General features: G+C 51.7%; 1 protein-coding gene across 2 annotated transcripts in view; it reads left to right on the forward strand.

The window, feature by feature from the left end:
* The window catches only part of NHSL3 (NHS like 3), a 55701-nt gene that overhangs the window by 11415 nt on the left and 18108 nt on the right, over positions 1–26178 (forward strand). Inside the window, exon 1 of one of the 2 annotated variants that reach the window (XM_073317736.1) lies at positions 1356–1581. The exons of the other annotated variant lie outside the window; for it this stretch is intronic. Coding sequence (XP_073173837.1) covers positions 1494–1581 — 88 coding nt within the window. The 5' untranslated portion in view covers positions 1356–1493. Of the gene's footprint in view, positions 1–1355; positions 1582–26178 lie in introns of those variants that run through there. 2 annotated transcript variants of the gene reach the window in all.

Below are 26178 nucleotides of genomic sequence, written 5' to 3' on the forward strand. Positions count from 1 at the left end.
TGGAGGAAAGGAGGAGGAGCTATCTCCATTGAACTGCCGGGAGCTGAGGCTCAGAGATGGTGACTTTCCCAGGGTCTTACAGCGTGTCCGTGGCAGAGCCGGGAATTGAACCTACGGCTCCTGATTCCCAGTCCTGTGCCTTAGCCACAAAGCCGTCCTTCCTCCTTAGCAGAATGTCCGATTAATCACGTAAACACTGTCCTTAGGGAGTGCGTCCCGTGTGCCCGTGACTCTGACCAGCTGACCCCTCCTGCTCTGACACACCATCTCATTTTCAAATTCAAAGAAGAGGCGAAAGCTACACTTCAGCCAGGCCTTGAATCTGACATGCTGCTTTTCTGGATTAGTGCCCTTCACAGTCTCCTGCCTCAGGGCTTCTCTGCACAGAGGTTGCACTGGGTTAACTCTTGAATCAGCTCATTCAAACCAGTGCAGCTGTGTGTGTGGACGCTCTTATTGAACGATCAACCTGGTTCACGTTGGTTTAATTTGCGCCACTGGGTGACACGAGCCAGGCAGACGGCGATGTAAGTGTCCATGCACAAAGTGACCTCCATTTAATCGGTATCCAATCCCCCCTTGTATTGTATTGCTGTAGCTTCATGTGAAGAGTGGGCTGCAGAGGGCAAATGGGCTGTATGTGTGCTCTCCTATCTGGGAGTCTGTATATAAGACCTGTTTGCCTGTCTTGGCTACTTATGTGGCCCCCATCTCTGTAGTATCTGAGCGCCTCGCTGCCTTTAATGTATTTATCATCTCAGCCCTCTGTGTGCCCATTGTACAGATGGGGAACTGAGGCACAGAAAGATTAAGTGACTTGCTTTCGAGGACCTCTCCGCTATTGCCCTCGCCTGGCTCTGCTCCCACTTCCACTAGAGCGGTGAGGGTGGGCTGGATGGGTGTGTGATGGCCAGAGCTGGCTTTTGGGAGCTGTGACCCCACCCTGGCTGATGGGGGTGAGGGGATGTTCATGGGGAACGGTCCCAGATGTAATGTGAGCCTGGGGGCTGTGCTGCACGCTGGTGGGGGCAGGATCCCCAGGAGCCACCTCGCGGTGGGCCCACCGAATCCTAAAGCCAATCTTGGCCATCCCCCACTTTGTATCCCACTCCCTGGCAGAACCATGGACGCTGCAACCAACCTGACGGGGATGGGGCAGGGTGTGGGGAGAGAGAGAGAGCGAGCGCGGGAAGGGAGCAGAGCTGCAGGGGCAGAGAGAGGGAGGGTGAGAGAGGACAACCCATCCCAGCTATTCTCCTGGAGGCCCCTCCTCTGTGTCCGCCCTGATTGGCTCCGGGGCTCAGGGAGAGTGCAGCCTGTGGAAATCTGAGGGCTTGACCGTGGCTGGAGGGATGGGAGCCGGAGCTGAGCGCCAGCTCTCTGGAGCTGGAAGCAGGCCAAGGTGAAGCCTGTTTGGTGCAGTCATGTAGCACCCCGCGCTTCCTCCACCCAGGAGAGGGGGAGGGAAAGTGCCTCCTGCACACACAGGCACCATGGGCAACACGCACCACAAGAGGAACCCGCCGAATGCCAAGGCCAGGTCCTCCTGGCATTTTGGCCGCACAGGGAAGCTGAAGACAGGTAGGAGCCTGAGGCAGGAACCCAGTCCGCGTGTGGGGTGGGGGCGGGACTCTGTTTATGGCAGCTCCAGCAGGGCTGGTATGGTTCATGCACAGTACAACGGTATTCTGCAGTCATGATCCACAGCCTGTTGCTGGCAGATGGGTGCCCAGGCTCTGGGGTGGCACTTTAGCACATAGGGGGAACTGTGCCCACGCCCTCGTACGCAAGGTGGGGCTGCCGTGGGTAGGAGGCCTTGTCTGTACTGGTGCTGCGCAATGTGGGGGCTTCGTGCAGGTGCCCAAGGATTCTTTTAGCGAGGCTGGAAGGAGCCTCGGTGGGTCTGAGGTTCCCGGAGTTTTGCAATCTGCTGCAAGGACACCTTGCCGGCTCTGCCACGGTTAGTCAGGGCTGGGGCTCGGAGCACTGGAGCTGAAAAGATCCTAATCTGCTTTGGGACTGGTGAACTTCTCACTGTGCTCTCTCTGAGACCTGTGCTTTTCAGCATTGTCAGTGCAATTAACATCCATCGAGTTAGTTACTGATTTGTTTTTCTCTTCTCAGCTAGTGGATGGCCCCAGTGGTTAGGGCAGGCAGAAGGGAGCCAAAACTCCTGCGTTGTATTCCCACCTTTGCCATTACCTCGCTGTGTGGTCTTGAGCAAGTTGCTTTCCTCACTCTGTGCCTCAGTTTCCCCATCTTGTAAAAGCGCACCAGGTTTAATGACTGTCGCAAAGTGTCTTGAGATCCTTGTATGAAAGTGACTTACTGTGAATGGGCTGTGTACATGCACAGTGTTCTTACCTGGACTTTTCATTCTCCCTGGTTAAGCACAATATTGATTTCCATTTTTGTTCTCCCAATGTCTCTGTTCAACCCACACCATGAGGAGTGGGGAGGGCAAGGAGTAGATTTTCCTTTGACTTATGCTTTCCCCCTCGTTCCAAGCTGGGAAGATACCTCCACTGCAGGAGGCTGCAGTATAAAGGCAGAAAGTAAAACTCCTAACAATACCCTGTTATTGTTGGCTGACTGTGTGGGGTACAAATTCTACTGCTTTCTCTGCTCTGGTTCCGTGGATTCAGAGTGTGAAAAGTTTAAGAACTCCAGAAACTGAGGGCAGGGGTGGTGAATGGGCCATGTCCCTCCTCGCTGGATTTGGGTATCAGGGGAGACAGGGGACTTGATTCCTTGGCAGTTGAACATGTGTTTCAGAGGTACCAGACCCCCTAGGGTATCCCTCCCCCACTAAGATTCCCCCATCAGTTCAGTGGCTGAACTGGAGCAAGCTGAAAATCTATGAAATTATTCTTGTGATAGTTTTGTCCTGGTTCAGACACTGAAACTGGCCCATCCTTTAGATTTTGCTACATTTGCAATTGTTCCCTCAGCTCTGTGTGTGTTTGTGTGTGTGTGTGTAACACAGGAATGGGGGGGGGGTCAGTCTGCACTTGAGTAGGAATCTAGGCTGGAAATCAGAAGAAGGTTTCTAACTATCAGAAAAGGGAGGTTCTGGAACAACCTCCCAATGGGAGTCGTGGGGGGCAAACAACCTGGCTAGTTTTAAAGGGGAGCATGATAAGGTTATGAACGGGATGACATGATGGAGTTGCTTGAGGTGGCAGGGGACTGAGCTTGAAGGCGTGGGAGGTCCCTGCCAGTCCTATGTTCCTGGGTGTGGCAAAAGCCCCCAGAAGTGGGGCACTCTTGTCTAATAGAGCAGAGTGGGTTTAGCCAGGAAACCTGGCTTCTTGTGCTGCTTCTGACACTGCCTTGCTGGGAGAGACCTCACTCCTCCTCTTTGCGCTGGACTTTCCCGTCGTGGTACAGTGCTGTGAGTGCTCTGCATAGAGAAGTTCCATGCAAGTGCAAAGTCTGAGAGTTGGGCTTTAACCCCCTTCTAATGATCACTGAAACGGGGAGACTCCCCCCTGGGAAGACCAGCTGGCCCGAACAGACGTGTGTGGGCACTGACAAACTGAGATGCTCTCCCATTTGCTGCTTTTTACATTTCATACCCAAGTATGACCCAAGCAAATGAGCAATAATATCCAATGCGTGCAATATACCAGTGCAGCCCCAGCCTCCTGGAGGCCAGTGAGTGAGACCTGGCTTGGAATGACCCTCTGGGAGCTGCCCTAATCCCAGATTCTGTGCTTTGTGAGAGCAAAGCTGTCCCCCATTTCAGCGTGTGCACTTCTCTGCCCACTCTGATCCATTAGACGAGTGCCCCACTTCTGGGGGCTTTTGCCAAACCCAGGAACATAGGACTGGCAGGGATCTCCCACGCCTTCAAGCCCAGCCCCCTGCCACCTCAAGCAACTCCATCATGTCATCCCGTTCATGCTCCTCTTTAAAACTAGCCAGGTTGTTTGCCCCCCACAACTCTCATTGGGAGGTTGTTCCAGAACCTCCCTTTTCTGATGGTTAGAAACCTTCTTCTACTTGGGGCATTTTAAAACTAGATTTGTTAAAAAATCAGAGCAGTGATTCTTGGGACCAGTCCCATAATGGCTGAGGAGGGGGAAGAGGGCATAGATGGGATCTAATCTGTCTTTTCCACCTGTCACTTCTCTGAGGATCGGATTCTCCCATGCACAGCTCTGGTTGCTCAGAGAGCACCAGTTGCAACCTATCTTTTGCCAAAGTCTTTGAAGGGAGAGTTTGGATTCCCCCATGTACATAAACACTCCCCAAGATGTCTCCAGAAGGGGAGTGTGTCTCCTATTGGCCATGTGGGTGAATTTTCCAGCCAGTGCCTGGGTGTGTTACCCGACCCTGCTCACTCCTGAACATTGTGCTGGTTCAGACAGAGTGTTTTGGAGGAATTGCCCCTACGGGAGACACGGATGGCAAGGGGGCTCCTGCTGATATCACACACTGTCTGACAACTCTTGATCCCCCTGCTTCATTCTGTCTTTACTGTCAGCATGTTGCACAGGTGTGGCTGGAACGGGCTAGCCAGACTGTCCTCAAGGTAAACATGCACTGGGCCCAGATTCAAAACCTTCAGCGCAGGGTTAGGGAGTGACAAAACAAAGCAAAACTACCCACTGGGGATGGCTTAAAGGTGACCTGCAAAGGACTCAGAAAGAATGAGGTGGTGCCCCTCCCTGCTGCTCTGTGAGGGAGAACGAAGACTTGTGAGGTTTTTGGCTTGTACCTTAGAAATATCAGGAAGGTCAAGTCAGGTTTAGCAGGGGCACCTCTGGGAGGCCTAATCGAAATTGATCTGGAGTCTTAACTCCTTAATTGCAGGGGGAGGGTTGTCAAATTTGTAACAAAGGCTGCCTTTATCCACACCATTAATTATTTGTTGAAGTTAAATGGGTATTACCCACAGCAAACAACCCCCAAAGAGTCTGTCTGGGAATTCCTTCCCCCTTGACTGTCATTCATAAAGAAGCAAAAAAAGAGCACAAGCCCAGCGTTGTTTCCCTTTGGAGCTCACCTTGAAGGAGAGCAGAGAGGGGCCAGGAGCCACCTGGAAGAACAAAGGCAGGCCGGAGGAATAACAATTCTTAGCACTTGCTCACATCATAGAGCAGTGACTCAGTAACCTTCAAACTCACAGGGGAGACAAGTTGGTATCTTGCAGAGGGGGAAACCGAGGCCCAGAGAGATCAAGTGAGTGGCCCAAGGTCATACAGGGAGTCAGTGGCAGAGCCAGGATTGGAATCCAGGAGTTGCTGGTGCTGGTGTTGTGCCTTGTCCTCTAGATTGTGGGTTCTCAAATAGCTTCCCTTCTTTATGGCTGCTTGGGGACCCCCAAAACTATTTTCTGTTGTAAGACAGGGTTGCACCATGGAATAGGTTGAGAAGCACCACTCTAAACTACACTGACTAACAGTATGGATACTCTTCTACGTCAGTCTGATTTCAGCCTGGCTGGGCTGTATTTCCATTGTCCTGTATTTCTCTTCCAAGAGGCTGCAAGCCAAATCTTGCAGTAACATGCAAAAGTGGAGGGTTACCTGTTGGTAAGGGGACATATCTGGTGGGGTGATTTCTTTTCTGAGTGGCTAGAAGTAGGTGTAAAGTCATGGATTATAAAGCCAGAAGGGCCACAGGACTTCCCTGAATGAATTCCAGTTTGAAATAGAGCATCCCATCTTGATTTAAAAATTCCCAGTGATGGAGAATCCACCACGACCCCTGGGAAGTTGTTCAATTACCCTCATTGATCAATTAAAATTTTTAACAACTGAAATGCAGCCCTTCTCATGTGCTTTAGCTTAGCCCCTCCTGTGAGCTGCTTTCTCTACTTCATCTCTCTCATCTGGCCCCGCAAGTTGGAAGGGCTTGTTTACCTGAGAAGGTTTTTTCTGTATGTGGTTCTCTGCTGTAACTTTACAGATGTAACTCTCCCAAAAGAGGGGGCACCCACACCACTTTGTTTATGCTGGCTTAAGCCATTTCCCCTGTGAATCGTTGCATCCACACAGCCCTGAGCTTGTTGGAAATAACCGCACAACATTCTGGTCAGAGCCTATGGTGCAATGTTCCTCCGCTAGGCTCTGTGCATTCTGGGTCACAGTGCATTGTGGGATACTACCAGAATCCATTGGAATTCTGGGACTTTGGGGGGTCAAACTAACACATCCCCAGCACTGACTCTAAGACCCATTCGCCAGTTGGTCACTCACACCCCGTCTGAATTTGCCTGGATCAGCCACATCTCGGTTTCCACTTGCCATTGTAACTTCTCAGTGCAGGTTGCAGCGGGGAGGCTGGGACTGGCTGTAGGATGATCCCACAAAGCTTTGCAATGAGGAAGGATTGTGGCAAACTCTTTCTGTGCCAGGGCTGCCCTCCTCGTCCAGTGTTGGAAGTGAGGGTTAGCCCACGAGCAGGTCTCTGTAGGCATTTGACTTGGGGGAGTTGGCTGGGTTCATCCAGAATAGTGAATGCAGAGTGAAGTTGAGTGGTGCTGGACTGGTCAACTGGTGTGGACGGGATTATGGGTACCAGGAGTGGAGAGTGCGTTCCAGTTTTCCCATTACTATGGGAGGATCTGGAAATCAGATTTGCGAGGCGTAAAACAGGTCTAGGGGAGTGGAGGCAAGAGCCTGGCCAGTTGGTGTGGGACTTGGGGAAGGCAGGGAGAGGGGTATCTGGGCCTTGCAGTCTGGGGCCTGGGGTGGGTATGGGGAGGGTGGTTGGACCTGGCTGTATGGGGTGGGTGGTTAGGCCTTCCTGGGAGAAAACTTTCTGCTCCTCTTGGATCTCTCTTGCCTGGCTTTGGGCCTTCATTATTTCTTGGTGACTGTGTGGGGCAGAGGGCTGTGATGTGCACCCAACCCCTCTCCAAGTGAGCAGCAGTTACTGGAGGGGCACTGGACCTGAATAGTCTTGGGGGAGCAGTGAGGGGAGAGACCAACCCACATGGGAATGTCCACCACCAACCTTGGCCCCCTCACTCCCCTGGGATACGAAGGCTGACCAATTTCCAGGCAGATCCGTTCCCTCATTGGATTCACATTCTTTCTAGCTGGATCCTTGGGCCTGGAACATGAGGTTGGTGAGCGATGTGTCACCTCGCTACCTTCCTAGCCAAGAATATCAGACATGCTCCCACTGCGGGGCTCTGTGTGATGCCTTTAGGGGAGCCAGCTCCCCTTCTGGTGCCTAGGTGTTACGGTAGTGGGCACTCCATGAATGCCTGGCTTTGATCCCGCTGGGTGTGGGGAAAGTGCGCATGAACAGGCTTTCACTTAGCTGGTGCAGCAGGGCCCTGAACATGAACTTTTCTGCTGGCATCCCCGTGGGACACCAGAAAGAAGGACCTAGCCGTTACAGTGATGGGGACATTACAACTGCGGGGCTGAGAGGAGAAGGAGAGTGAATGGGGTTGGGGAGGGAGGGAGGAAGGAAGAATTGGGTGAAGTGAGAGGGGGAAGGGCATCGGGCAGAAGGTGCTGAGAAAACATAGAATGAGTTCTGTTTGTTCTCTGCCCTGGCTCCATGGGAACGGAACAGAGGCCATGAAGTGAAAGAATTTGCATTGTGTTGCTTCAGCATTTTGCAGTGCGTGTGGCTGGGATCACTAGGCTGGGGGCAGGGTGTGTTCGGCGAGCACAAGGAAGATCCTGAGGGAGCAGGCCAGGTTGCTGAGGCACCCTCTCTCCATCTGCAGAGGGAGGGTGTGGTCTCTGGGGCTAGGGATTCAGCCCTTTTGGGGAGCAGGGGACACACCGGTGTGGGGGATTACATGGGTGCGGAGGGTGGATTCTTCCCTTCCCTGGATAGGGGGTTAAACACATTCTCTGTCTGAGTGGTCAGGTAATTCCCCATCGGCCTCATTCCTGGTCTTTCAAATGTGGGAAGGGAGATGGATCTGGGTTTCAGTTACCAGGCTGGCTAATTACTACTGATGATTGGACCAGTAGCTGAATAAATTGGAGAGAATCTTCCCCTCAACATTAAACTTCTAAATCGCCTTCCATCCCACTAACCCTGTGTCTCTGTCACTCCCCCAACGTTCTGCATCACTCCCTGTTTGGCTCAGCATTTTCTCCTTTCTTTGGGCAGGGAGGGTGTTTGGGACAGGATGTTCCCATCTTCCCCCCTTCTCATTCCCCACCCCATAGCTTCTGCACTGCAGGACACTGCTCCCTCCACGGTTACTGCTGCAGATATTTCCGCTGGGCAGAGGGGGGCGCTGGCAAATGCTGAGTGTTTCTCACTCCCCCATGCTCACAGCCCCTGTGAGTCTGTGGACAGAGGGTCCAAATTCAGTCCCCAATCCATGCAGCTGCTGCACCAAGCAATGCAGCTCCCGCTCCCCTCTTGCACTTCGGTGCGTCCCTCCTCCTTTCCATGGGTTTTCTTCTCTCTTCACCTTTCCTCTCCTGATTTCTCTCTCTCTCTGCTCCTTACCCTTCCTCCCTCCTCCCCTTCTGCCTGCCCCTGGACACAGCACTTGTGATGCCAAGCCAGGGCCAGAAGGAAGCTTTTGGGAGAACCTAGTCAGTTTCACTTTGCTGTGGCCAGTGCTCCGGGCAGAGGCAGCTCAGGCCCAGTGCTCAGGCCAGGGGCAGAAGCAGCAGAGGGTGCTTGAATGCTGCCCTAGCAGGGCATCTATTTCCTTCTGATCCCCATGGGCAGGGGCAACCGCAGGGGAACTCCTGCAACGCAGGAAAAGGTGGGCCGGAGATGGGGTCACTCAAGGTGAGGCTGAATGAGGAGCCCAGGATGTTCCCTCTCCCTCCCAGGAGATGGAGGCAGGGCATCGCTTTGGGTTGATTCCTGGGGCTGTACCTGCCCTGCCGGTCACCTGTAACCTGATCCTTCGCTCCCCCACCTGGCACTCTGTTTGTCCTTGGACGCTGTGTTCTCAGAACCCAGCCCTGCCCCGGGCTGGCCATACCCAAAAAGTTACAAACTCTTATGCCTCCATGGAAACAACCCCCCACCCGCACCCATGTTGGATCAAACTCTGCCCACCCTGCACTGGGAGGAATCCCACTCCTTGCCCCACAGGGTTTGCAGCACCTTATCCCCCTGCTCCCTCTGAAAGGGCCTTCGCAGTCCTTGAACTCCATGGAGACGGGAGTTCTTGATCTCCTTATTGGGAGGGGCACACCAGGCGCTCGCTGAGTCATGGCAGCGGAACGTGGCTTCTGGCCAAACTGCACCCAACGGAAACAAGGTGGCCAGTGAAGCCAGCTGCTGCTGGGTCGCCACGAGCACCGGGTTCCGCGTTCACACTGCTTCCTTCTTGGCACCGTCCGCAGCTGAGCCTCCCCCCCCGGCGCGCAGCACACAGACTCGGGAGGAATGGCCCAATGCTGAGGGCTGCCGGTGACAGCTCCGCAATGCTTGTTGTGGCCCCCAGTGCTTAAAGAAGTCTGAAAGAACTGGATCATCTATTGCCATCTGGGAGTAGGGTGGCCAGATGTCCCGATTTTATAGGGACAGTCCCAATATTTGAGGCTTGGTTTTATATAGGTGCCTATTAACCCCCATCCGGTCCCGATTTTTCACACTTGCTGTCTTGTCACCCTATCTGGGAGTAGCAGCTTTGGTCAGACAGTGCTGGGGAGTGTTCCCCTCAGCGATCCAGCTTGATGGTTAATTGTTTTGTTTGCCAGGTCTGTGACGCGTCCCCACACATTTGGGGAAGTGTCCTGAACCCTGCAGGGTGGAGACAGCTGAACATGTGAAGCAGGTAGCTAGTAACTCTGCTCTGTAAAAGCAAGTGAACAGACTGACCGTCACAGCTCTGTGGGCTCAGTTTATTTCCCATAGGGAACCAACATCACGTTGGGCACTGCAGTCTGTATAGAAAGGCCAGGACTGAATGGGTCACAAAGACAGAACCATCCTCTGCCTCCCTTGCCTCCTGGGTAGCTAATGCAGCTGCAGCCACTGTGTCGCTGGAGGAGTCCAGTCTGTAGGGCTGCTGGTCCAACCCCTTTCACCAGCACAGAAGTAATTTCCTTTGAAATGGCTCTGCCCAGTGGCTGGGTCCATGTTCCCTGGGGGATACACTGCTTTCAAAAATCCCCTGAGCTGCAGGGTTTGGAGAAATGAGGTGGATCCCTGCTACCATGACCCCAGTAACCCACACCTGCAGCTTCTCCGTTATCCATGGGGCTGTTCAGTGTTGCCTTTTGGTAGCCCACACTAAGGAGGAGCCGTGCCATGCTTATGGCCAGATTCTTTCCCAGCCTTGGAGAAGGGAGGGCATGGTGCTTCCTGGGTCGGATGTTTGTGAGGGGACCGTCCCTATGGTCTGGGTCTAGAAGGCCAGATGCTTACAGGCCCTTGCTGTACCCACCTCTGAATGGTTTATTGAGGAAGCCAGCACAGATGCGGTGATTCTTTCTAGCCTAGCCGGCTGTGTTAACACCGCCAGGTGCACTAAGCCAGTGAGAGACAATCAAAGAATCTGGGCTGGGTCTGTGTATAAACCGCAACTTGATAAGAGGGGGTTCAACCCTCAGCAGCCGGGGAACATGTTTGTCACAATAAGTACAGGCGCTCCCTCTGGGCACCAGAATCCTGGGGCTCGTGGTGGGGAGACACCTGGCCTGCTGTGCTGGCTGGCCAGGACCTTGGCTGACACTGGCTAAAAAAACACTTCTCCTCCCCCATGCTAACTCATGCTCTTGGGATAGATCTGCAGAGGTGGTGATGATGAATGGGGCTCCTCTCGCAGGAGAGCCATCTCCAGGATTTAGCTCTGACAGGCTGGGTCCTGCCGAGGGGGCACCTCCTCCTCCTTTCCCGAGAGGGGTGGGAGGGGACTCCCCATTTAACAGCTTCACAAAGCTTCTCCTGTGGGAAGCCTGTTGTGGAAGCAGCCTCTGTGTGCTGTGCCTAGCAGCTCCCCGTTGCTAGCCTCCCTCACTTCCTCCCTCTGCTTTGCTCCCACTTCCTGTCCTACCACCAGCAGGTTCCATAAGGAGAAACTGGTTGCCAACCCTCCAGGATTGTCTTGCAGTCTCCAGGAATTAAAGATTAATTAAAGCTTATGTCATGTGATGAAACGTCCAGGAATATGTCCGCCAAAATTGGCAACCCTAGTAGAGACAGGCCTGTTCTTGCACTTCTCCACCGTCTCTGTCCTCTCTCTCTTTTGCTGGCAGGGACAGCAGCAAGCTGCTGCAATGGTGAAGGCTCTTGCTGTCCACTGGGAGAAGGTTAGAGCCTGGATGAAGCTGCAGAGGAGGGCTGTAAAGCTGGCATCATAGGTCTTGTTCCTCTTGGGTAAGAGAGAGCAGGAGCCACCACCTCAAATAAGAATCCGCCACCCCCCCCCCCAACTCTGCAGTATCCGATCCAGTGTGAGAACATGTGGGGGGGGGTTGATGTGCCTATAGTAAGGCCTTTCTGTGTGGCAGGACACATGTGATAAGCATGTGGGCACGGGCACATGTGTGATGGGCAGCAGGGTGTGCAAGGATGTGAGTGATGGAGTCCTGATTGCGTGTTGGCTCAGTGCACAGAGAGCACATGTGGTTGCTGTTGGCTGCGTGGTAAAGTACCTGCACGTGGAAGGGTGTGCAAGGTCACGTGCTCATGTCAGTAATCTGCCTCCCTCCCTGTGTGAATCAGGATCAGGAAATCCAGTCGCTGACCTTTCACGTTAGTATTTGATATTTACAGAGCAGCTTTAATTCCTCCACATGCAATATATGACTTGTTTCACCTGGGGCTGAAATGCAGCCAGCTGTGGGTGGAGCACAGCAGCGCTCTGCAACACTTCAGAAGTTTAGGACAGGAAGTGAAGAAGAACAATGCATCCATTTGAAAACGAACCCGGTATATAGGTAGGCAGTGGGCATTAGCCTTGGTGTGTGGGCCACGTGTATCTAAACCTGTAGAAGAAAGTATTATGGAATCTCTCCTGTCTCCGGGGGTCATGACCTCGTCAGCACCTCTAGGAACACCCCGTCCTCTGGCACCATGCTGGTGCCTTAGTTCAATCCTGACTCAGCATGCTCACTCACTGGCAGCCCTTTGTGCAACACCCTGGGTTTTCCTTGGCCCTCTCAGCCCCATCTGTGCTCTGACCGGAGCTGACCCTGTACAGCTCTTTGACAAGATCACAGTCTGAAGTGGTCTGCTTGCTGATTGGTTTCAGAGTAGTGGCCGGGCTAGTCTGTATTCGCAAAATTGCTGATTGCCACCCCTTCAGTCTCCTTATTGTCTGCACCGCTCTGCTCTCCAGGGCCTGGGCTCCTCCTGCTCGGCTCCGGCTCCAGAGGAAATCTGTATTTACCTTAAAACCTGTTAGGTGGCTTTTCTCAGGAGGGCAGGCAGAGGCACAGGGGTGGGGATCGTTGAGAGGAGGAATGAGGCTGAGGTCACTGATGGAATGGAACAGCTATATTAAGGGGAGCCGAGACACAAGATATTGCAGCTTTTCTAAACCCAGTGCTGGAGCGATGTCGAACGTGTGCCCCTAAATCTGAAAGGCTGAGTCGTTGAGTTACTGCGGGTGCTTCGTCTTCCCTTGGGGCCTGATCCTGACTCCCACTTTGCCTCAGTGAGGATTGTAGGATCAGGCCCTGCAGTTACACTTCTGTGCCTCAACGTTTCCTGCTTTTAATGTGCGCCGATGCCAGGCCTAATGTGGAGACCGTAGAGCTGGTAGAAGCCATTACTGCTTATTGGTGCTATGGTCATGGCATGTAATTAACTTGTGGAAGTTTGCTGTATAATGTAGAAATACTCACAGGGAGGGCAGCATTGTCTAGTGGCCAGAGCATGCAACTGGACTTCAGGAAACCAGAGTTCTGACATTTGTGTGACTTTGAGCAAGTCACTTAGCATCTCTGTTCTTGTCTCCATCTTGTTCAGTAAATTGGGGGTGATAATGTGACTACATACTTCTCAGCTACGTTGTGAGGATTTATCCCTAAATATTAGTAAAGGTTTTAGAGCCTTCCAGGGGGGCTAGCAGAGAATTGCTAAATATTGTGATAAGAATGACATCTGCAACTGGATGAAATTCCAAGGGGCCACCAATCCTCAGGCTTCAGGGCACATGTTGCTCACTAACTGGGGTCAGGAAGGAATTTGATGAGCCAGTATTGCACAAAAAAGTGTGTTCCGTTCTTTTAAAGCAGCTGGTACAAGCAATTGCTGGAGGCAGGTTGCTAGACTGGATGGACCACCAGTCTTTTCCAATATAGTAATTCCTATAGTGGATTGCATCAAGGCTTATTCTTTTGTGGTTCTTGCCTGGTTACAATCTAGTGTGCCAAGGCTGTAGCTTTCCATGTGTGCAGGGGGAACTGGTTGGAGAAAAAAAAATACCCAGGTTGTTTTTCCACTTACGGCCATATCCAGAGCAGGTGTATGTGTTGCAATAACGTTATATTTCCCTCTGCATGTTGAATCCTAATTGGGGTTAGAAATGGGAACCTGGATTATTTATTCCTTGTGAGAAGATTTCCTGGGCTGAGGTGTGGGGCTCTGAACCTCTCAGCCCAGCGAGGCGTTTAACACAGGTTGCAACCCTTGAAAAATAATGGTTTTGGAAAGGGGCTGCCAGTAGTCTCTGTAACTGCAAGGGGTACTGCTGCTATGCCATCAGACATATTGTTGCACTTTTCCTCTGGCCTTGAAAGAGCCTGTTGCTGCTGTGTGCCAGGGGGATGCAAATCCGGATACAAGACTCTCAGAACAACAAGGGCGTGGATTCCAGACAAGTTCCTTTAGCAAATAGAAGAGAATGTTTAAAAGGGGGGGAAATGTGTTTGTCCCCCCGACCTTAATTCTGATATTGGGCTAAGCCTTGTGCTCTTAACCTAGGAACCTGGGCTCCTGACTTGGTTTTTACTCTTGTTGAAGCCTAAGTAGGAACTGGCTAAGCGTGATAGGACTGGGCCACAGGCAGGGTGGATTTGATTTAAATCACTAGTCAGGGAGACTCAATTTAATCCTGGATTTCTACATAAAAGTGCATTCTTGTTGGTTGTTATCACCTTAATACCTATTCTTCACAACTCAGAGACAGACGTAGATTTCATTTTTAGAAGGTACACACTATAAATTTTTAAAGTGATTTGTTTTGAAAACTTTTCAGATTAGTTTGACAGCTATATCAGAATATGAATGATTGTTTGGTTATTTCATTTAACAAAGGTAATTGAAGCAGATATTTATGAAGTCACTGGGAGATGAACTATCTCCAATTCAACAGGTTAATCATTAATTGGAGGATTTTCTTGCCATGCTGTATTAGGAGGAGAACATCACCAGACAGACATTAAGGTTGTTTTATTTAACTAAAACAACAACATTATGTATTCTGGATTTTTTTTCTTCAACAGCAAACATCTAATATTTTAACAAAACAAGCATATGAATTTTTGAATTTAGTTAAACATTCAAGTTTTTTATATCAGGTATGTTTTTGTTAAAATTGTTTTTAACTAAAATAGTTGATTTAATTTTTGGTTTAAAAAAAAATTCCATTTAACTGTGTCAGCCAGGCCAATATGAGAAATTTAAAATATTGGCTTCTGCAGGTAACTCAGTCGTCTTCACCTTCATTTTCCTGTTTGTTCATAATCTGGAAAAGGAAAAACAAGCTTTCCTGCTTTTTCAGGTCCCAAACGATTTCTCAATTTGGAATGAATTAGTCCAAAGGAAGAAAATATTCTTTCTACACAGGCAGAAGAAGCTACTGCTGGTAAAAGTGAGATTATCACTTCAACAGTCTGAATCCAAGTGCTTAAGTGACTTCCACCAGCTCACTGGTGTGACTTTCTTTAAAACATCATCAGTAAACATATATTTCTTGAATGGTTCTTATTCCCAAACTGGGTCTCTTTTACGCCTGCTGCCATTATAGGTTTTCCCTTCTAGTGAGAGAATGGTATGCTAGATCTCAAATCAGAAAGACCTCAAGACTTCTGGAATATGCTGCTCAAGCCGTTTCTACTGCCTGTCCCTCCTGTCTCACATTTATCTCCAGACTTCTTTTCCTTGTTCAGGTCTATTCTGCCCCTAACAATCTTCCATTCATTGAACTTTTTGAAACTTTGCGCTTTTAGAAAGAGGTAAGGGATTGACTCTGTGTACCCAAATTTGCAGAGGGACAATAGGGTTGAGATCTGTTATTTCTCATCTCTCTCTCTCTTTATTTATTTATTTAAAAACATTTTTTCTGTTAACAAGCATGTTACCTCTGGAGACACAAATCCACAGTTTGAGAACCGCAAAACTAAGCATCTCTGGTGGCATCTCCTAGGCTGAGCACCGAGTCCCATTGGGTCGATAGAAAGATTCACCTAAATCATCTATACAGAAGCCCCTGGAGCCCCATAAAACCGAGTCCCTAATCCATGAACTATTGGAACTCATGTACAAAACTTTTCTTAAACATGACATGAATGTATTGTCTCATAGGATAGAATTAGAATTTACAGTCCCTGTTCCACGACGAGAGATCTTTGAGCTATAGAGGCGAGTCTCAGCTGACGCTGGGGTTACGTTCCGCAATCAGCGCGTAAAGCGAAAATCACGAATCGTCAAAATTACTTTCAGTGTAATGGCGGGCGGCATCACCTGCACCTGGTTTTTCTCTCTCTCTCTCTCTCTCTCTCTCTCTCTCTCTCTCTCTCTCTTTTTTTTTTTGGCTGACTGCGCAAAGCTGAATTTGCGTATGTTAAATGTGCGTAAGATGAGACTCGCCTGTAACGTATCTTAATTAAAACTATCTTTAGATAAAATTCTTTTTGAGGAAAAACCTATCCAAAAAATCCGATTTAAATAACAAAAAAAAATCATTGATTTTTATCCACCCTAGCCACAGGTCATTGTCAAATAGTCTCCTTCACTGCCCATTGCAGCCAATGGGATCTGAGAGGGGTCAGCGCCTCTGCATATTAGGTCCTAGATGTCTCCGGTGGACACTCAAAATTTGCAGGTGCTTTTGAACATTTAGGCCTAAATGATTTACCCAAGGGTCAGGAGGCAGGAAATAGAACCCAGGAGTCCTGGCTGCCAGGCCTGTCCTGTGCTCCAGCCATTAGACCAGCTTGTGAGATAAGGACATGAAAATCTCTTCAAGTAAGTGATGTTCTCCTGAAAGTGGCCTTAGAGTGAACGGTGTGTGCTGTAAAGGCGAGGGTGTGTTTGGGTGTGGCTGTGAGCAGGGGCAGGTAGAGAAGCGAAGGTGTGATGGGTGAGGAAATGGAGGTGCCCTTGGGGGCGGCTGGCCTGTGCTATCCCAGAGTATGAATCGTGGGTGAATGGATCACCCCTAGAGGAGATGTGTATAGGTGAGAGGTGAGCAGACTCAGCATGTGTGTTGCCTGAAAGAATCAGCGTCCTTCCCAGTGTGGAAGGAGCTTGTTAGGGTAGCTAACTCTGCCCAAGCCACCTAACTGGTTATTTAACTGGCTCTAATGAGAGGCAAAATGCTGGGATCTTAATTCCTGTGCAGTGTGGGCCCTTCCTAGCCAGCAAATGCCATGCGAGGAGCCATGAGGATGAAGCTCACAGAGCCCCCCTCAGTCTCCTTGGAGCCTCTGGCCTTTGGTCCACTTCTGGTAATGGGACCTGCCCTTGCTGCTGCGCCCAGTGCAGAAGGAAGGAGAGGATTTCACAGAAAATGGTTTGAGCTGCTTTGAAACAGGGTCTTGGACAAACACTGGGGGTCGGATGCCCCAGTGGCACGGTTTCAAGTCTCAGTAGGGGTGTCTCCGCCCTTCTCCTGTCTTGAAATAGGTGGAGTCCCAGACCGTTTGCTGTGAGCTGGGCTCTGAGACGTTTAACAACTCAGGTCAGATCCCATGGTGTTTATCCATGGCCAAAATCTGCCCCCTCCACCACTGCTGTGCAGCAAGCTTTCCACTAGCCCTCCAGTTGGCTGCTTCCTCTACCTAAGAAGTGGCTAAATTTTGGTGTTCTATATAGGCTGAGGGCTTTGGGATCCCCCTTGTAATGTAAGATACACGTCTACGGGGATTTTCAGAGAAGCACTTGCAAACCGTAGCTAATCAGCTTTCCAGCTGCCCTATGTAAATGCACATGGCTTGGGACCAGATGGTGATGGTCACCATTTTGAGAGACAGAGAGAGAGAGAGAGAGAGCTGGGTTGTGATGGGAGCACCAGCTTTGCCCTTTGCCAGGAAACGGCTTTGAGAACTGGAGCAGGTGGTAGCACAAGTCCCCTAAACAGGGACATGCTCACCTTGCCTCTGTTGTAACTTAGATGCTACAGTATGCCTGGAGGGAGATGATGATCTCCCCATTTTACAGAAGGGGAAACTGAGGTACAGAGGGTGACTTCTCCGAGACCACATGGCAAGTCAGTACGTGAGCTGGAAATAGATGAAATTGCATAGAGCCGAGTTTTGCTGAAAGCCCTGCTCTAAGATGCTCTTTATTGTAGCTATTCCTTTCCTCTTGTAGCAAACACCTGCAGCGTAGCCCCTAGGCCAGTTGGACAGCACATTTCTCAAGAGAATTTCCATTTCTTTAGCTTTATTCAGATTTACAGCAGGATCCCAAGGGGATCACCAATTCAGTTACAGCAAGAAGGCTGCAGGAGGAAGACAGACAGACAGACAAATGCACACACCCTGGCTGGTTGTACATTTGAGCACATCTGCATGCCCTTGGTCAGTATCCTGGTGCATGCTGCAGAAACAAGCCCATGAGGGTGTGTGTCAGCAACAGCCTATCTGGAGGCCCTGCAGGTTGCATGCAGCATCTCTTGTCCTGGACTGGGGGTGAGTGATGGTGCTGAGATTGAAGGGAGAGACCTGGTTGTGTGTGGCGAGCCCCGAGGCTCCCAGGACTGAGCATTGCAGAGAAAGATAAACCGGCTTTTCCTCTACTTTAATCTCTCTGGTCCTTGCTGCTCCCCATCTCCACCCCCTTTGACTAGCCTCCCCAACAACCCCTGCTTTTCGTTTTTCTCCCGCAAGTCAGTGGTGGTGGAAGGGGGCTGCCCGAACTGGGTGTTTCCCTGCCTCCTGCTGCAGGATCGTTTGCAGAGGGAGCAGGCAAGTTGAGGCATTGCGGTGGAGATGATTGAGATGGATGTTTGGAGGCTCCTCCAAAAGCTGAGTCCACTGAAAGCTGCAGAGCACAGAGAGTTCAGGCCTAGGTCTGGCATGAAACATAGTTTCTCTCGCTCTAGAGAAACACCCAGCGAGCCCTTGTGTTTACTTATTCCTGAGCTAGCAGCACTGTCCCAAGACATGCAAACTCCGGTCAGGCAACTGCCGGCTTCCACCGTGCAGCTGTGGGACTGGGTGGAGCCCCTCCCCACCTCCCTGAGCAGTGCCTGTTCCTGACCTGGCATCCCACAGCTCTGCAGAGGCTCCTCAATCCTAACCTGCACTTTTACTTCAGTCTTGGATCCCTCCTGCAGCCGCAGCTCTGCCAGTGGCCCTCAGTTCTGATCAGCATCTTCTCCAGTTCCAGTCCTGCTCCCCCCAGTGCCCTGCCAGGGCGCTTCAGTTCTGACCTGCAGCGCCCTGTCTGTCCTGGCTCTGGGTCTCTCTACAGCAGAGCCTGCCAAGCCCCAGCTCTCTCTCTCGTGAGTTTAGGCTCCTGGAAGTGAAAGGCTGGGGCTGTAACTCACTGTGATGCTCCGTCCCCAGGGGTGACCAGCGGAGAGGTCTCTTCATCCTGCTGTGTGGGGTGCACCCCCCCATACCCCGCTGCTGTTGGCCTGGGGCTGCAGTGGCTAGAGTCCATGGCACCCTTTTGCTTTACTCCAGGCCTGGTGGGTAGCTGCTGTGTCCTGTGTGGTACTGGCATGCAGAGAGCTAGACTGGAGCTGCCTGTGCCCCAGTCGGAGTGATTAGAGCCGAGGCTGAGGTTGCTGTGTTTGGGTCAGGCCCCACGGTGCTGGTGGCTGTCCGCTTTTGCAAGCTCTGTGTCCGCAGCAGTGACTCCAGATTGATTTGCACCGAGTAGCACCTCGGTTGCAGATCCGGCTCTGTCTCATTGTGACAACCAGGGAGGCACTGACGAGTGTTGGGCACCCCCGTCAGTGGGACCAGCTGGATGCCTCCCAAACCAACTCCCAAACCTCTCTGCTCTGCGCTTTCTTAGCCCTGCATTGTAGTCTAGACCTTTGCCTCCGTCTGCTGAGCCTGTGCCACAAAGGAGAAATGGCTGGGAAGCAGAATTTCCTCTATATTTTTCAGTTAAATTCGCTTTCAGGAATTGCTTAGAGTCAGTGCAGGGCTCCTGGCAGGCATTTGGATTCCTGTGTGTGGCACATGGTAGTGTCCTGCTGCTGTCGTTGTGCATTCTATGTATTGTTGTACAATACAACTGTATTGTTGTAATCAACTGTATTGTTGTGTAACTGTGAGCTGTGGACCAGGTGCCCTGCTCCACCCCAGAAGCAGCTGCATCTCAGGGGTGGGTGGAATTATTCCTGTTGGTGATTGTTGGTACGGTCTGTAAAGTGCCTTCTGTCTGAGAAGAGCTAGAGGAATGGAAGTCTCCTCTCCTTCTCCCGTCAGTGGTCCAAACCAATCTTTTCTGTGTGATCTCTTCCCAGCTGTCGAGGGGATTTAGGCAAAATTTCCCTCCTTTTAATATTTTGAGTTATTTTATTAAATAACCTCTTCTTAAAAGCAATACTTAAGATTTCCCCAGTTTTTCTGATGCTGTACTCCTGGGCAAAGCCTTAGTTAACACAAAGGTCAGGTGGAGAATGTATTAACCTGAGCATTGTGTTTTCCAAACACAAAGACCAAACACAGACGTTCAGCCTGAATATCTTTTGTTTCAGATGAAGCATAACCACAAACAAGAAAGAACAAAAGCAAAGCCTCCAGGAGAGAGCCCAGTGTGTGTGGGCACCTTTGTGACAATCTGCACTGAACTGAACACAAAATGGCTGCCTCCCACACTAGACAGTAGAGGCCTTAGAGAAGTAAAGGTGCAGCTCGGGTGGGTGCATGAGCACGATGGGCTCTGTGACCTGTAGATGGGTGAATGGCAATGTTTGGGGCCTGTATGGCCAGCTGAGATCCAAGATGTTGGAATCTCTTGAATCTTTACGTTTGGGCCTGCACTTCTATTGGTTCAGAAGCGAGAGCCAAAGTCCCAGGCTAGGAGGGAATATTGGGGTTTGTGGTTGGGTCTATCAGAGTTGTTGCAAAGTTGGCTTTTAAAACCTGCTTATTGGTGCTCTCTTTGCACCCTCCCCACGGTGGTTCTCCCCAGAGGAGCGCTTCTATCTCTCTACTTTGGGGTGGGGCCAGATCCCAAAGTCCTTCTCAAGCCAAGCTCTCTCGTCAGTCGTCGTTTGCTTGAGCTAATGGCCTCTGGATCCACTCCAAGGAGACTGTGCCCGAGATACCTTCCAGCATGGGGAGGCCAAGGTTTCCTCATCCAGAAGGATTTCTCTTTTTGCTCCTTCGCCTCCAGTCTGGGAGCTCATGTGAACCAGACACATGGTTCTCTGAACTGGAGCTTACTTACTTAGTGTATCCAGCCGGTGTGTACTGGCTGGGATGAGCAAATCCAGGGCAATTCACCAAGGACGTATGGAGAGTGAGATGCCAGTTACATCTGGACATGTTGCTACCAGCACAGGCTGCAGCTGGATTAAATTCCTCAGCCGTGAAACTCGGCAGCTTCCACTAAAGGCTCAGACTTCTGTCTATCTGTCTCCCCTTTCAGCTGAGTTTCTGCGTCTCGCTGGTCCATTTCCTAGGTGAGCCCGTATGAGTATTACGGAGCTGGGATTCTACCCTGCCGTATTTCTAGCTGTGCTGTACGTAAATACAGTGCACTGGCAGGGCCATACCTACAACCCTTGTTTGTCTGGGAATGGAGTACTGGGTGTTGTAGAAAGGGCAGCTGTGGCCATATTAGACTCTAGCAGCCACGTAAGGTACCGAGAGAGAACCAGAAACCCATGCTTTGAGCATGTAAACCCAAGGGCCTGACCTTTTGCGGTTATTAGAGATCTCGTGGCTCTGCGTATGTGGGAAGGGGCGTTGGCGCCGGTGTCCTGGTCACGTTACAGTTGGGATAATTATATCCTGCCTGTGCAATTTCAAGTGGATGCAGACCTCTCCTTCACTTCATGCCCTAAGCTGCTGCTGTTCACTCCTGTTGCTGCATCTGCAGCTGCCATGCTCCACTCTAGAGCTGGCTGCGTTCCCGTGATCAGGGATGGGATTCCTACAACGTGTGTCGAGTAACGTTTGCAAAGCACTGTGGATCCCTGTGCATGAATGGGGCTGCCTGAGCTTAAAGGTCAATGTCCACGGTCTGTGTATGTGCATGGAGGAATAGCCTTCTAGGAGCTACGGACCCGATTCAACATAGCACTTCCGGGAATTCCCCTGAATCAGAGGGAACTGCTCATGGGAGCATGTGCTTAAGTGCCTTGCTGGACGGGGGGCCTATTTGGGAGAGCCAGAGACTATCCAATGGCTTTAGTGCTGAGGTGGGAAACGCTGGGATGGGTTTGTGACTAACGCAACTCTTTTCTGCCGTAGCAAGGGAGAGTAGGTTGGACCCTAAAGTGGAACATGTTTTCTGGGCCGCTGACACAATGGGCTGTCACAGTTGTTCCCCGGCGTGGCAGCCAGCTGATGAGCTTGGTTCTCCCGTTCAGTCGGTGCAGGGAGAGCTGAACTCTTCCGCTGTGGATGCCCTTCTGCTTCCCTGCAGTGCTGGATAGTACCAGGGGCAGCATCTCCTTTGGCAGCAATGCCCGCTGTTTGCCATGGCTGATGTCATGGCTCATGATGTGTTGCAACAGCAGCCTAAGGAGAGGAGTAGGGCAGCGTTCAACGCAGCACGTGGCTCCTCGCTTTGTGCATTATCAGCCCTTTTAATTGTAGTGCATTCTACTTAGGCTGTGAAAACAACTGGGCTTCATCAACCCGCAGCTAACGCCGCCCTTTGTGCAAGTGTTCATTTAGCAGGGCCCAATCACACGCTGATGTTCGAGGGTGTCTGGCTTTTGGCTTTGACAGGAGCGGGGCGGGGGGCATGGCGAGCTCAGAGACAGGGAAACTTGTTGGAGAGTGCGATGCAACGACCGCCCCGGCCATGCAGTGTACCAGCATCCGCATGGGTTCCGCTCAGAGGGAAGTTGTTCTATGCAAGATGCCACGGCTGTGGGTAGCTCTGGCTGTGTGTTGGCTGATGGCATGCACAATGTGCAAGGCGCTGTCCATATGGGAGGGAAGCACAGTCCCTGCCCTGCAGAGCGGCAAAGCTAAGGGGTGCGTGAGGGGGTGAGGGGGGAAGAGCTGCCTGTTCACGCTGTCCACCTGCACATGGATTCCTGTGCATCTGCTTTGGGGAACTCCTTTCCATCTGCCGCTGTGTCTCACCGGATAATTAAATGGCACACACCAGAAAGCATGTTTGGACTCAGGAACTGGCAGGGGTGGGGAAATGGGACGTGTGGGAGGGTCTTCTCCCTGGAGGGGGAAGCGAGGCGAGAGTTTTGGGAATCTCCTCCTGCAGAAAAAAAATATTTGGAAACTGCCTGCCATTTAGTGCAAAGCATCATCATGAACCAGAGATCAGAGGCCTCCTGGCTGGGGCGCTTTAGGAAGATCCAAAGAGGCCAGGGGTGAGCCCCAGCAAAGGCAGGGAAATCTATCCCTCCTACCCCACTTTGAACACGGCCAAGGGAGAACCCAGCCACCCCCAGTACAGTGAGCTGAGTGTACCCTGATGCTCTGGAGGAGATGCCAGTGCTCTGTTCTCATTGGCCGTCCCCAATCCCATTACAGCTAGGGTGGAAATCAAAAGAATTCCACATGCTTTCCAAGGGATTAGGGGCTCCCGCTCCCCTCCCCTGGCACTGTCTGCCCGCCACCTGCATCAGGCAAGGGCTGTGCAGCAGAAGGTGCTGTCCCCAAGACAGAATGGCGTTTCTGCATGTTTTAAAATAACCAAGCTTTACTAGAGTGTGGGGGGGCGGCGAGGGAACGGACGACGACTGGAAAGTGTGTTGGCATGGACATTTCAGTTAAAACTATCGACTCGCAGGGAGTTCCATTTTCTGGGGACGTGCAGTTAATAACAATAATCAGCAGCTCTTATAGCTCTGTTCATCAGCAGATCTCAAAGCGCTTTACAGAGGAGGTCAGTGTCGTTATCCCCACTTTCCTGATGGGGAAACCAAGGCACAGGGAGGGGAAGTGACTTGCCCAGGGACAGCCAGCAGGCCAGTGGCAGAGCCAAGAATAGAACCCAGGTCTCTTGGGTCCCAGCTCTATCCACTAGGCCTCTGAAGTGAAGGACAGGGAATTAAACCAGTAAACAGGAGTGGAGCCCTTGTAGTAATAGTAGTGTGATGCACTGGCTTATTTGTGCATGCCATTGTCTTCTAGTAGTGGATGTAATCTGAACTGCTCCGCTGCGTGTCATAGACCCTGTACTGTGAACAGCTGTTGGAGATTCTTTAGCTCATTGTAGGGGCTTGGTTTCCGCTGGCATGAGGTTCCCAGTGACCATGGTGTGTAGCATATTGACAGCACGTTCCTAGGGAATGTGAATTTGCTGATACTTGGCACTTAGAGCTTTACATCAGTCAATCCCACTGGCCTGGGAGTCACTGATTACTGTCATCACCTCCCATTTTACACATGGGAAACCAAGGCACAGAGTGGTTAGGTGACTTGCCCAAGGTCGTGCTGCAGGTTGGCAGCAGAGCCAGGGGTAGGACTCGGGAACCTGACCCTGATTCCCTGCCCCATTCTCAAACCACTAGTTAACGCTGCTTCTTTCCATACCCGTTTTCCCAAGGAAATAGGAATCCCCACCACCTGGGTAACAGCTGTCTCTTCCTAGCTTGGCCCAGTGCCTTCTGGATGAAGTTTCAGTTCCGTCCCCTGCTCCTGACAATTTTGGGACATGTCCTTCACTCCCTACAGTGTGATCCTGCTGGAGCATGAGCTGTATGTTGGACATATGGACTCATCACGCAGACTAGGCTCTGGCTGGAATGTAGTGCTGGGTCGAGGCAGAGTGAAGCAGCCACGCTGTTAATATAGCGACCTCAAGGACACATGCTCCTGGCAGGGATCCAGCTTGTCTGATGCTGTCAACCTCTGTCCTTTCTCCAAACACTGAACAGGACGGAGCCATCGGTGATACGTGTACAAACAGCCCCATGTGCTCCCCGTCTGGGACATGTGCCTGACCCATCTGGCAGTGCCGAGCAATCCCACAGGAGCATGTCTGTAAGGTCTGCAGGGAAGGCCCTCTGAGCCCTGTGTCTAAGGGCTGGGGGAAACAGGGAGCGGTCACCCAAGGGGGCAGAGACATCTTACGTACCAGGACTTACAAAAATGAGCCTCAGAACTGGGGCTGAAGATGAATCTCCAGAGGGACTGGATCTGAAGCCTGTGCAGGGTGGGGCTGTAGGGTACCCTGGGGAAGAGAAGGGGCACAGAGAGCCCTCGGCTCCCTTCCTGCCCTGGGCTCCTCTCCCACCCCCAAATGCTTGGCCCTCCGGCCCCCTCCTCCTCAGTGCTCGCTGATCCCAGCTGCCTGGTGTCCTTCCCACACCCTGCCAGGCATTGTTTCCCCCTGGATGAGGGACACTGCAAGGGAGAATTAGCAGACTCCCCTTCTGTCTCTCCACACTGCAGCTGCAGCCAGCCTCTTGCACTTTTCCTTGGGTTGTGCAACAGACCCAGCCCTCCCCGCATGCCAGATGGTGCTGGCCTGTCCTTCCCGGGGATCCTCTCTCCATAGTCCTGATGAATATTCAGCAGTGAGACAGAGGTTCAGCTCCCTAGAAGAGCAGAAGGGGTGGGGGTAGGGCCATGCCAGCCAGTGGGAATGAACTCAGCGATGCCCATGCGAGGGGAGGGGAGCAGAGCTTGAGAGGAAGGGACCCCAGTGCTGGAGAGGGGCAGAGAGGAATGCTGGGGAATGCTGACAAGTGAGGGGCATGCACCATTGTAGGGAACAGGTCGGGGAGGTGTGGGGAGGGCTTGTGGTCTGGTTTGGTTGCCAAGACCCCTGGGTTCTATTCCTGGCTCTGCCAGACTCTGTGTCACCCCCTGGGCAAGTCATAGCGCCTTGCTATGCCTCAGTTTCCCCCTCTGGAAAATGAGGATAATTCTGATCTGCCTCTCAGGGGACTATGAGGCTCAGGCCAGGTCCACACAAGAAATGTTTGCTGATCTAGCCGTGGCAGCTGGGTGGTGGTTGGGTTTCGTATGGCATTTCTAAACTGTCCAAGGCCCCCGGATAGGCGCAGTTATACTGGCCCAAAAATGCTTTTGCAGACACAGATTATGTTGCTCAGAGAATCAGTATAAGCTATACCAGCAGAAGCACTCTTTTGCCGGTATAAACTGTGTCTTCACATGGGGGGCTTAGCAGGATAACCCTGCCAGCAAAGCTTTCTAGTGTAGCCCTGGCCTTAGCCAGTGTTTGTCAAGTGCTCCAAGCTTATGCTCTAATAAATGTGTTAATCTCTATGGTGCCACAAGTCCTCCTGTTCTTTTTGCGGATACAGACTAACCCGGCTGCTACTCTAAAGCTCCATGCGTGTCTGTGTTAGTTACCCTTCGCGCGTTCCTCCCACTTTGCAAGCCTTCGTTAGTGCTGAGAGGAGACAGGTCAGCATCATTTTCCAGATGGGGAAACCGTGGCAAAAAGTGGGGCTGTGGCTCACACAGGATCACAGGGAGTCAGTGGCAGAACCAGGAATAGAATCCAGGAGTCTAGTCATTAAACAGGCTCCCCACTGTATAGGTGTTTCTGTAGTACCCACAGGGTCTGCGACCCACAGGGGTTTGGCGGGGGGATGGTTATCAGACCGTGGGGTTGCTAATAATTCCCCAGTTCCCTCTCCCCGAGAGCCTTCCAGACTCCTTGTCCCCACATGTGTCCAGGCAGGGACAGCCCCCAGGCCAGCGTGTTCTTGGGTCATGCCCTCCCTGGAGTACCGCCGGTCACTTGGGTGGGACAGGCCCCGGGCGAATGTCTCCCTATGCAGGAGTGGGGTGGAGGGATGTCCTGCTCGGCTCGGTGACGAGGTGTCCTGCACACCCCTCTCCCCAGTTAAAGAGAAGTCGGCCCAGTATCTGAAGGGAGGCTGCTCTGCTGGGGCGTGCCCGCTGACTCAGCACTAGGGCCAATCTCATCCCTCCTGAGCTAGTCGGTTAGATCTGCTTTGGGGTCGTT

Source organism: Lepidochelys kempii, chromosome 19 (assembly GCF_965140265.1).
Source record: "Lepidochelys kempii isolate rLepKem1 chromosome 19, rLepKem1.hap2, whole genome shotgun sequence".
NCBI lineage: Eukaryota > Metazoa > Chordata > Testudines > Cheloniidae > Lepidochelys > Lepidochelys kempii.